This window comes from Lytechinus variegatus, chromosome 10, assembly GCF_018143015.1.
Source record: "Lytechinus variegatus isolate NC3 chromosome 10, Lvar_3.0, whole genome shotgun sequence".
Lineage (NCBI taxonomy): Eukaryota > Metazoa > Echinodermata > Echinoidea > Temnopleuroida > Toxopneustidae > Lytechinus > Lytechinus variegatus.
This window is the reverse complement of record NC_054749.1, coordinates 25875108-25886991: the sequence shown is the minus strand read 5'-3', so window position 1 is coordinate 25886991 and position 11884 is coordinate 25875108. Positions and strand designations below refer to the sequence as shown.

Below are 11884 nucleotides of genomic sequence, written 5' to 3'. Positions count from 1 at the left end.
TTGAAGTTGTACAGTTTTAGAGATACTCGTTACAGCTGGCTATCCATAGTCAACCACAAATTTAGACCAGAGGTGCATTTTATCAACATTTTCCGTCCGAAAAGTTTTCAGATCTGACAATTACCTTGAATTTGATTGGCTGAGAAGCACTGTTACCATGGTAACTGAGAAAACAGGACTTGCCAGATAAAACGTCGGACAAGTCCTTTTATAAAGCGCTCATGGCTGCCTCCAAGAGGTCAAATTATACTGGAGTTCAGAGAACAGGCCTAAGTGTCTTTGAGAGTAGCTTGGGTGATTTCAAGTTCAGTATTGACCTTTTGGTGTTGGTGTTAGGTCAATTTTTACACAAGTATAACACCAAAGATAAAATGAAGATGGTCCTGAAAAGTCACTCACTAGTTGTGACCTGGATCAGTTTTACAAACTCAGAATAGGTTTTAGAGCTAGGGGAAGCAATCCAAATTGTGCTTCCAACACCAAAACTAACGCCAACATCGGACTTGAAATCACCCATTGTATTGACTCTGACGAAATGTGAGGATTGGTGATGAAAAGAGGATTGCGGGATTCCTGTGGGAAAGATGCTGCTCTAACTTTTAGGCAAAGAGCCTTATGCAAATCTGATATAAACATATCATGCAAGACTATTGGAAAGAAGCATATATCCTGCATAAACTGAAGATTAAGCTATTTTTTCTCTTTAGAAAGATGTGAAAAAGATTGTCTGATGTATATCATAAAATTAAAAATGATTCAAACCTGCCTCTATTGCTATGATTCCAATGAAATAATTGGCATAAAATGAAGCTGTATTTCAACCTTATCAGAAAACAGATTCCACTGCTATCATTGAAAAAAAATTCTCAAGACGAGTTTGACATGGACTGGAAAAATACCTTGTCTTGGGCTTACGATGGGGGTAGGAGAAATGGGTGAGGGGAAGGGGAGGTTACTTGGTGGGGGGAGGTTACTACCTGGGTTTGTAAATGATATAAGCATGAAGAAATGATACATGCATGTGCTACATAAAAAAAATAATACAATATCCAATGTAAAAAAAGGTCATGTCTACAAAAATTCTTATCACATATAACCCTGTTCAATTTGCTTGCATATTTAAGTAGTAACAACATAACAATGTGACAAGCATTTTCACATTGATGTTAGATACTATAATGTAAAAATGCAGTTATCATGATGACCATATTCTATATCATGTTATAACTTGATATTTAAAATAATGATGGATGAAAATAAAAGTGATGTAACCATGGACTATGAAATCTATAAAATTCATTTTATCAAAACCTATATTTTTCACACCCAAAATTGCTTTGGTCTTTAAGTTTGTTTAAAGCCAAACCATTCCTATTTCAAAAATTGAAGAAAAAAAAGGTTTCTTGCAGATGAGGAATACCAGCAGGGAACGACCAATGTAATTAATTCATTCTCCAGAGAAAATAATTTTCTTTGTCTTTATGCCTTGATGGATTTTTTGTCAAATTTTCACAAAAAGTCTATTATATTCTTATTTCATTAAAACCAGCTATATCATGTGGTTAAAGTTCTCCTTCATCACACTTTGTACAATACAAATTGCTATGTCAGGAAAAGCATACAATTTTAAGAGCATTTGTTGTTTGTATGCATTATATTGAGTTTTTCTCATATAGTGAAAGATTGTCAAGGTAAAAGTCACAACTAGTACCAAAGACATAGTCTGAAATAGGAAGGATAGAATAAAAGAGGAATAACAATACTGTATCACAAATTTTTCCAATGTAAAAATGCATTAACATTTACAGTATGCAGGAGGTCGACTACAAAAACACAAATTCACCAATATTCATTCTCAAATAATCAATGGACACAAAATTTCTATAAAAGCTAATACAAAAATGCAAGGATAAATTCCAATGGCAAAAAGTTGGAATAGGTTTACTCATAGAACAATATTGCAGTGAGTATATAAAACTGGATGGCGCTCTTCCCACAACCAAAGGAAGTGTTTCGTCTCAATAACGTTCATTTTGTCCAGTGGCGCCGGGCACCGAATCTGCTGAGCCACTGGCAACCCCGTTGTCATGACACTATGCAGCTCTTTCGCGCTGAATACGGCGGGTCCTGAGCGTTAAGTATCGTCCTGCGCTTCTTGGAGCGGATGTCTGGCGGGGGCAGCATGTATCTGTGCATGTGATTGGCATCCGCGAAGGACTTGAGCCGTGATCGAAGGGTCATAGGGATGGGTAGTTTGTCTATGGAGTAGGTGGAAGTACAGTTAACAATCGTCCGGCAGCAGAAGTCCTGCAGACTCAACACTGTAAAGAAGAGCAAAACAAAGTGGATATACATGTAAGGGTTACAGATATTTTGCAGAGTATCACCTGTATTTCATCACAACATACTTTATAATCAAAATTAATGTATACATGTATCTTCAACATACTGGTTTCAAACTAAATAATTCAAGCATAATAGTCTCCACATCAGCATGAATAATTCTTGAATTCCTGTATATAGTCTATCACAAATTATGATATATTTTTTTAAATATAACCAATTCATTTTTAAAAGTGATTTTTTATTTTCTATCTTTAATTGCATTGCCAAGTTAGAGGGTGTAATACTTACAATTCAATTGCACTAGAAACGTTAACATATTTCTTCTTACATCATATACCATGTGTGACTACTAACATTTAGAATAAAGAGAAACTGCAAAAGGGTCTGCCAATGGTGACACTCTACCTGAATGGGTATTAAAAAGAGCAAAAAGTAATATGCTACATTCATTTGAAATTACCAGTGGATCATTGAAGTCTCAAAATGACACCTTTCTGACATCCTTTCAAGACTACATAGTCAAGTAAGGAGTAAACCTAATACATGACTACATAATATTAAGCAATGAATAAACTTCTCTTACCTTTATTTGTCCTCCATAACCTCTCCATGCCGTTACGCTTGAGCACCAGACGCGAGAGTTCCGTCAGCGACTCTGTCACGTTGAAATCGCATAGTGGGCTGACCTCAAAGTATGCCATGTCATTCCTGATTGCGTACTCCTGGGCCTCCTCACCGCTAACCTGACGCTTGAAGGCAAGATGAAGACGATTGCCAACCAGGATCTTGGGAACCCCTGGTGCATGCTGGGGAAAAAGTTAGAAAAGAGACGGGGTATTGATCGCTGTTTATCTCGTAAAACTTTTACAGATAATATAGCAGTCAGAGAGTATACATCACTCAAGACGTCATAACAGGACACATTTAAAAAGAATAGGTACCTTTGCCAAAGTTGAATCTTTTGGGACCTCAGAAATCTGCTGGACTACAGAAAAATTCAACTCAAAATAGGCATTTCATCACTGCAAGTTTTGCAAAATCAAGTCTAAATTAATAATTGCTGCAACTTGGGCGAAGATTTCAATTACGAAAGGCCGACTTTAATATGCAAGTTTACAATATAAAGATCAAGTTGGATTTTTACACAATTCCTTCATATACTTTTACTACTCGCTTGAACATTTCAATAGGCCTACAACATGCACAATAGAATGTACATGTAAAAAGGAATAAAAGTTTGTGAATACAGGGTCGTGACTCGTGAGTGATCACAAATAAAAAGAGCTGCACATTTTTTTTTTCAAACAGCAATTTCCATGAGAATATGAAACATGATCATCATGTGTACATTTCAAAGAGGAATTTGCAAAACCTTGAACTTAATGTATTACTGTCAGTCTGTCACAAGATGGAGGCTTACATGTATGCATTGTATTGTACATTTCAACATGGATTTACATGTACTACAATAACATCAGAACTTCAAGGCCATATCATAACAGGTTCCAGGCATTCTAACATTGTGTTTACATGACATTCATGATCGGATGAATGAGAAAGGGAGAGCAGAGGAAAATGAAAGGAAATGTTCTGGTTTACTTGTCTCCCTGCTATAATCACAATTATTCAATGAACTCTTTCTGCCCTTGCGCCAATTAAGCTTCCTGTCACGATGATTCCATTGTCTCTATAAATAAGACCCGTTCACTGCTCTTCAAATATGGAATGCTATGTGTTCAGTACACTTCAGATATATTGGTTCTCCTTGATAATACATTTATGCCCATGATACCAAATAAGGGTATTTGATCGTAAGAATATCAAAAGAAGAAGAGGACACACCACAGTTCATCAACGTAATATCAATGGTACTTGAATAGCAGGCCGCCAATCAATGAATTTGACATAAATAATCAGGGGGTTAAAAGGGAAAACTTTCAAAGAGAAATTCCAGTAGTTGCAGTAAACACTGATTTCATGAGAAAGTCTGTAAAACAAGGCTTTCTTGTCAGTATATCATAGAGGATCTAGATCTGGTACAGTTACATAAACTGAACTTTGTGAAATCTTGAAATCTACGGTGAAAAATGTTCACACCGAAAATCCCCAACACAGTTAAGCGCACGTGGGACAATGTATAATTATTGCTTAGAGCGTCTGGCTCTACCCGAATCCTGTGCTTATTTGCTGATTTCTCAGCAATTGCACAATTTCTTCCAGAATCCTTTGGCACATGCGTTTTATTTATACAAACAGACACTTCGGTGGTCATTTTATTGGATTCTGTACGAACTCATTTTGATATCGTTACCAAAACTAGCATTTACCTTTAAGAATGATCTTATATTTGAGCAGTCCAAGTTCGAATATTAAAACAAAAAATGCTTTGAAACATTTAACCATGAAGATCTTATCTGCTTCATTTGAGTATTAATAAGCAATGAAGAACGATAGAGAGGCAGAAGTAAATTTCCAACCTGTGATCTTCAAATACAACAATGCTATTCTGTTACCAATCTATTGTGTTTAGAACATTGTGATTGGCCAAGAAGCTATAGACTACAGGTAGTTTCAGTAAACTACATCATGAGTACATTAGAAAGTTTTTCCAATGAAGTGCATCACTGAACCTACAACATATACGGTATAGTCAGGTTATGCTACAATGGTGTCAAATGGTAGGTAAACAGATCTGAATTTAGTGTTTATTTTTTAACCACTATTAAAGAGAAATGCCAGTAGTTGCAGTAAACACTGATTTCATGAGAAAGTCTGTAAAACCAGGCTTGATTGTCAGAATATCATTGAGGATCTAGATCTGATACAGTTACATAAACTGAACTTTGTGAAATCTTGAAATCTACGCTGAAAAATGTTCACACTGAAGATCACCAACACAGATAAGCGCACGCCTAGTGCGTATGTGCCGCGGAGGGGACCCCCATTTTCACACTCAAATTTCCGTTCCAAGGCATAGCATTTTTGTCTTATTGAGGAGAACAAAGAAAGCCGCTCCAAGGCATAGCATTTTCTTCTTATCGAGAAAAAAGACGAAAGAAATCCGCTCCAAAGCTTCGCATATTATTCGTTATGCCGTCGATCTGCTGCAATTTTGGTGAAAAGCGGCCGCAGAGGGCTGTCCTACCCTATGGTCCTACCATCGCCTCAGCTCTCTGCGAGCGCACCCGGCGGAGGTCGAGAAGCTGCATCATACACGCATACCCGTTCCATTGGGATGCCTACGCACTCACACGCAGGCGATCCGCTCCAAGGACCCCCGTTTTCACAAAAAATTTGTAGTTCCGAAGCCCGTTACAAGGACCCTCCTTTTACCATAAGCCCTCTCCAAGGCCCCCGTTTTTGCCTCGCCCGCGGCACACCCCCACCATTTTTTGGTTGAGTGCCCCCCCCCCCGGAGCGCACGTGGGACAGTGTATTATTATTGCTTTGAATGTCGTGCCCGACGCTTGACCTGAATCCTGTGCTTATTTGCTAATTTCTCAGCAATTACACAATTTCTTCCAGAATCCTTTGGCACATATTTCTTATACAATCAGACACTTTGGTGGTCATTTCACTGGATTCAGTACGAACTCATTTTGATATCGTTACCAGAACTGGCATTTACCTTACCTTGCACTATTACCGGTATATTGTTTATGTTTCAAACAGGGGATGAACATTAAAAGTAAAGGTATTGTTTAATGTGTATATTGTTCATAGTGTTGAAGCTTTTTGAGAAACATTAGTGTACTGTACATCAAGAAGATACCTGCCTTGATATCATCAGTACGACCATGAAGTGAATATCAAATAAGATTCCATTAATCATGAAATATACTGATGAGAATACATATTTATGAGTGCATTTACAGGTCGACACAGACATCAAAATCACAGTTGTCATGACAGGCATGGTATGTGGGAAGTACATGTAAGCACTCAAAGATTTTCATGAACTCCATGTGCATTATTACATGCATAGAGTACACACACTTCTAATGACCACATCCATCATCCAACTCCAAATTGCAGGCTTGGAAGTTTATTCACACGAGGCAAATTTAGGTACCATATCATATCCTATGCAAGAATCCCAATTACATGGCTTTGTAGTTTATTCACACTAGACAAATTTTTTGTCTTTATTAATGTCATTCAAATGGAAAAGGGGGGGGGGGTACTCTGCATAAATGTATGCTACGAATGTGCTGCGATTGAGACCCCCATTTTCAGCCCAAATTTCCGTTCCAGAGCATCACCAGTTCAGAAAGCCATTGAAAAAAATTGAATTTTTACCCATTCGGGAGGCCTTCAAATTTTTGATTTCTTGCTCCAGAGAGCGCCCATCATGATCTACATGTATTCAGCCGGTCAGAGCGGCGAACTCTATCGGCATGGAGCCATTATCCCCCCCCCCCCAGCATCTTGCCTCCCCCTCGCCTCCCCAGCAAAATACCCTTGTGCCACCCCTGGTCATAAATGAAGACAGGTACGAATTTCAAACAAAATCATGTTCAGGTAAAAAAAAAACCCTGTGAAATACATTCATACTATATAATATATTCTGTTTTTTATATGCAGGTTTCATACTGCCATGTGATCAATTTGAAGTAGTGTGAATGAACTACACTGCCAATACCCATGCATGAAAACACTTCTCAAGATTGAAGATATGAGTTTATTATGAGGATGCTTGTTGGTTCAGTTATTGACTCACATTCCATCAAGGGGGCCCCTCCACTACATGCTTCTCGTCAGGTGATAGATTGATGGGTCAGGTGACAGATTGGTGTGATTGCAAGGCAAAAATCAATAAAGTTGAAGGTCAAGAGTGGAGTGGCTTTTTGATGAGGAAAGAGAGTGTCTACACAAATTGTACCTGTAGAAGTGCAATTCAAAGTACGAATTGCAAGCTGTAATACCATTGACCCCCCCCCCAAAAAAAAAGGAGAGAGAAGTTTGGGGCATACTTTTTAACTGAAAAAGTCAGATGTTTTGGAAAGGAGCAGGACCTAATGCCCCCAGCATGTGCCATTAAAAACTGACATTGTTAGCACCCTTTTTGTGGAAACCATAATTCAAGACTAGAGCGAGGCCAGAGAAAGGCAAGGCCCACTTTACACTACATTGAATCATGCACTTACTTTAACCTCTTACAATGGTTCTAATATTAATAGTCACATGCCCGGGGGGGGGGGGGGGGGGGGGCACTCAGTATATAATGCATAGTGGGTATGTGCCGCAGAGGGGACCCCCATTTTTACACTCAAATTTCCGTTCCAAGGCATAGCATTTTTGTCTTATTGAGAAAAAGAACAGAGAAAGCCGCTCCAAGGCATAGCATTTTCTTCTTATCGTGAAAAGCGAAGAAAGAAATCCGCTCCATAGCTTCACATATTTTCTGTTACGCCGTTCCGGTCGCATTGATCTGCTACAATGAGCCGCAATTTTGGTGAAAAGCGGCCGCTGAGCGATGTCCGACCATTGCCTATGTGCTAGCGCACCCGGCGCCCGTGCCGCCGGGCTAGCTGTATGCACGTATGCCCGTTCCATGGGGATGCATATGCGCACTCACATGCAGGCGACTCGTTCCAAGGACCCCCGTTTTCACAAACATTTGTAGTTCCGAAGCCCGTTCCGAGGACCCTCCTTTTTACAATTAGCCCGCTCCGAGGCCCCCGTTTTTTGTCTCGCCCGCGGCACACCCCCACCACTTTTTTGGTCGAGTGCCCCCCCCCCCCCGGGGTCACACGGGTGCAAAATGCAAAGGCAATTAAAGATGTAGGTCCTAATCTATTTCCCTGGGTATAAACAAAAAGATTTTTGTTCTTGTATAAAGCAAATTGCTTCAATATGACATGTACATCAAGCATAAAACAAGATTAAAAAAAGGAATATACTACATTTATTTTTTTTTTTTCATTTGGCCTGCCATTCTCTGATGGCTACATGAAAACATATCTAGTAGGCGCACCATGAAAAGACATTCTTGCACGGCCGCCTAGACGAGAGAAATAAATGGAACGGATTTGCTTCTTTCACCTCCGGCTCATTTATTTAGCAGACACAACACTTCTTGGCATGTGATTTCATAAACATACCTCCTATGCACGGATCGATCAATCGTACTGGGACATTTACACTACAAGAAAAATTTAGGCAAAGCATGTTTCAAAACATTGTGGGATTAAATCAGGAGTTACTGTGCACCAATAAATACAAAATATGCCCTGGATCAAAGTCCATCTGAAGGTAGAGTATAATATACTGTGAAAAAAACAACAACCATTTTTCGAAACGTGTTCAGGGTGCTACATAAGCACTTGCCCGATTGCCCAGGGCAAGTAAAAGTTAGAGTTAGGCAAGTGTTTTGAAGTAAAAACCAAAACTACTCGCCCGGATTGGACAAGCAAATTCTCACAGTAAAATAACCAAAATTAAGGTCGATGATATGATATTGTCTTAACCCTAATTTTGGTCATGGCAGGCAAGATAAAATAACTTTGGAAAAAGAAATGCAATAACAAGGCAGATGTTCATGTCAAAAGAGAGAAAAGGTTAATGGTTTATAAAACCACTTTTTTTTGCATGAGGTAAAACTTTTTTTTTTCAAGGATTTTTTTCGGGCAAATTAAATAGATTTTGGGGTAAGTACATGAATATTCCAACCATTTGAAAATGTACTAGCCCAAACCGGACAAGTGCTTCTAAAAAGTTATGTAGCACCCTGATGTGTTTGCAATTACATTCACAGCAGAAGTTGCGTTTGCCTTTTACTTCTCACAAGTATGTACATTTACCCTAAAAATTCAGAAATTATAGGGAACAAAAGTTCATACAATCTTCAAGCTTGTAAATAATATTACACGTATTTCAATTTTTTCCTCTGCAGTGTAAAAGACCTGGACAAGTGCAAACTTGATCCCCACTGTTGGAGTTGTCATGTCACTCACATCCTCAGGCATAAAAAATTGATTTTTAACCAAAATAAATGGCATACATAGTGACTGCTTGTACATGAACACATCACAGTGAGTAACTTGACGATTTGTATCTGTTTTCTAGCACTATCCTCTTCCTTTTTACAGCCATTTTGTGTCCCCCTTTTTAAAGAAATGGCAAATAGGTGAATATTGTCCATTTTGAACAGCTTTGCTCACTCTGTATGGGTCATGAAACTGTCTTTTTTAATTGAATGCAATTTTTAATTCAAAGGTGGTTAAGGGTCACTGATGAAAAGTTAAGAGTTTGTATTGTAAAGGAAGTACCCTTTTAACACCACAGAAGAGATAAAACAAGTGTACATGTACAAGCTCTGTCAAAGAACAAGGAATAATAGCCCAAGAGCTTCATTTATCTAAAATTATTTTCTGCTTTGAATAATAGCGTAATCTTATAAAACTTACTTTCAGTTTCAAAACTTGCCCTGAATCATTCACAGTTGACTTCACCTTGATTAAATATCTATGGTGTTTTCTAGAATGGGGGGGGGGGCACTTACATGTACATTGACGAGTGGATACCATGCGCGACCAAAAAAGCACGTAAAAAGGATGTCCTTTTCAAGATAGGGGACAAAACACTAAAATAATGAAAAAAGGGTATCTATATTTCGCTAGGAAAGCTGCGTGTTTAGGGTCAAATTTGCAAGGGTATAACAAAAAGTCTAAAATGTTTTATAAAGGATGTACTTTTTGCCCAAACAGACAATACTACATGTTTAGAGTACGATTTGCGCGAGGTGTGGGGGTGGGACCGAACTAAACCCAATGATGTCAGTAAAGGTAAAACCGACGACCGACGTCCGTGACAAAGCAATTCAAATATTGTACTTGTTTAGGGGTTCAATTCAGGGAATACTTGCCAATAGTATCGTTTTGTTTCCAATACTTGTTAAGGGTAGGGTTTCACACGCCAATACTTATTAAGGGGTGCATTTTCAAAATAAGTGGCCCCCTATATTCCAGTCAGCATTACTGACAGGTAACCTTACAAACACTAATTCGTAGCATAATCTGCAAGTATTCCTCATGTTCCTGTTGCCTATTCTCTGTGCTGGAAGCAGCAGCTCGAGCTAAAGTTGGGATGTTTAAGTACATGTACTTCCAATACTCACTCTGGAAAAGATGCTACATATACATGTACATAGTTACTATAATTTTTTACCATTATTACCATTTTCATACAATCAGAATTAAGAAGCTACAAAATTGAGCCTGTGTGCATATTCATACATGTACGCATACAAGTGTGTAACATAATATATCCACACTGGCCAATGATTTCTTGAGGTTGGAGAATGGTTTTGAAAAGATGACCAAATACAGACTGTGTTCATATTCAAACACTATGTTCACATAGACAAAGTGTAAACATAGCTAAACCAAGTCAAAATCCTCCTGTGGCCTGAATATGGATGAGGAGAACTTGAGGGAGAAACTAGAGTGGCACTCTGATTCGATAACAACTTTTTAATACCCCTTTCACATTGAGCTCTTTCCCCGTTCCCTTGTAGTTTCCTGCTTTACTTTTCCAAGTAGGCCTATGCATTTCCTTACTTTGCCAGAGAGGAATAAAGTGTACTGTTCCTCTAAAATAAACAGGGAGGTTTCATCTGCACTTTTCAGTTCTGTTTGTTCACCTTTTTCCCAATTAAGTTTCACAGGTAGTGGTCCATGAGTGTGAAAGGGGTATCAGCCAATATGACACACATCGTTATCCTGTTGTGTCCTCCGAAAAATCACTTGGATGTTACAGCCGAAATCGAAATACAGGTGGAAAGTTTACTACTTGATCAAAAAACTGGCTGATATCTTTATGATTCTACGAAATCTGTGTCTCGTGAGTTTCTCAAACAGAAGAAAGGAATTTGCTTTAATTTTCCCAGAAATAGGATCCCCTGGGATATGCCACACTTTCTCAAGCACAATCTTGTGATGAAAAACGATTTTATCATAAACTGATGAGCAATGCAGTTAAAATACCTCGTAAGTGCACAATTTCTTCTAGATGCATGGGAAAATATTAAGGCATTTATTGTTGTATAAAATCAAAGGGGAGATTTTTTTTATATGTGACATCAATCATACACCTTGATTGCATTGCCAATGGGAGGATCTCCATAGCATTTTAAAAAGTATTCTTGACTTTCAAGTGATCATAGATGCAAGGCTCGACATTAGCGGTGGCCCGGTGGCCCGGGGCCACCAAAAATTCATCTCAGGCAACCATTATTGAAAAAATATTAAGTTTTGGTGGCCCGAATCGGGCAACCAATAATTTTCAAAGTAGCGCAATTTTTCTCCCGATTTTGCATGCATTTATCAACCTTCTACAGTTAAAATTGCAAGCCAATTCGTCATGCGCCTTTTTTGTTAATCTACACACAAATACACACACACAAAGAGTGCATAGTCATGACAGTATGTAGGCCTACCGCTAGCATACAGTAACTATTATTCAGCCGGCTGCGCCGGCTGTCTGGCTGAGCTTTGCATGCATGAAACCAATGCAGCTAGCTGTGCACGAGCAGACT

At 38.6% G+C, this 11884-nt stretch overlaps 1 protein-coding gene across 1 annotated transcript in view; it reads right to left on the bottom strand.

The window, feature by feature from the left end:
* Window positions 1–391: 391 nt before the first annotated feature.
* Window positions 392–11884, bottom strand: part of LOC121422763 (ras-related protein Rab-40C-like) — a 42555-nt gene continuing 31062 nt past the window's right edge. The window contains exons 4-5 of the mRNA XM_041617943.1: window positions 2930–3152; window positions 392–2321 (exon numbers count right to left, since the gene is read on the bottom strand). Of these exons, the coding sequence (XP_041473877.1) occupies window positions 2086–2321; window positions 2930–3152 (459 nt within the window). The 3' untranslated portion in view covers window positions 392–2085. The remainder of the gene's footprint in view (window positions 2322–2929; window positions 3153–11884) is intronic.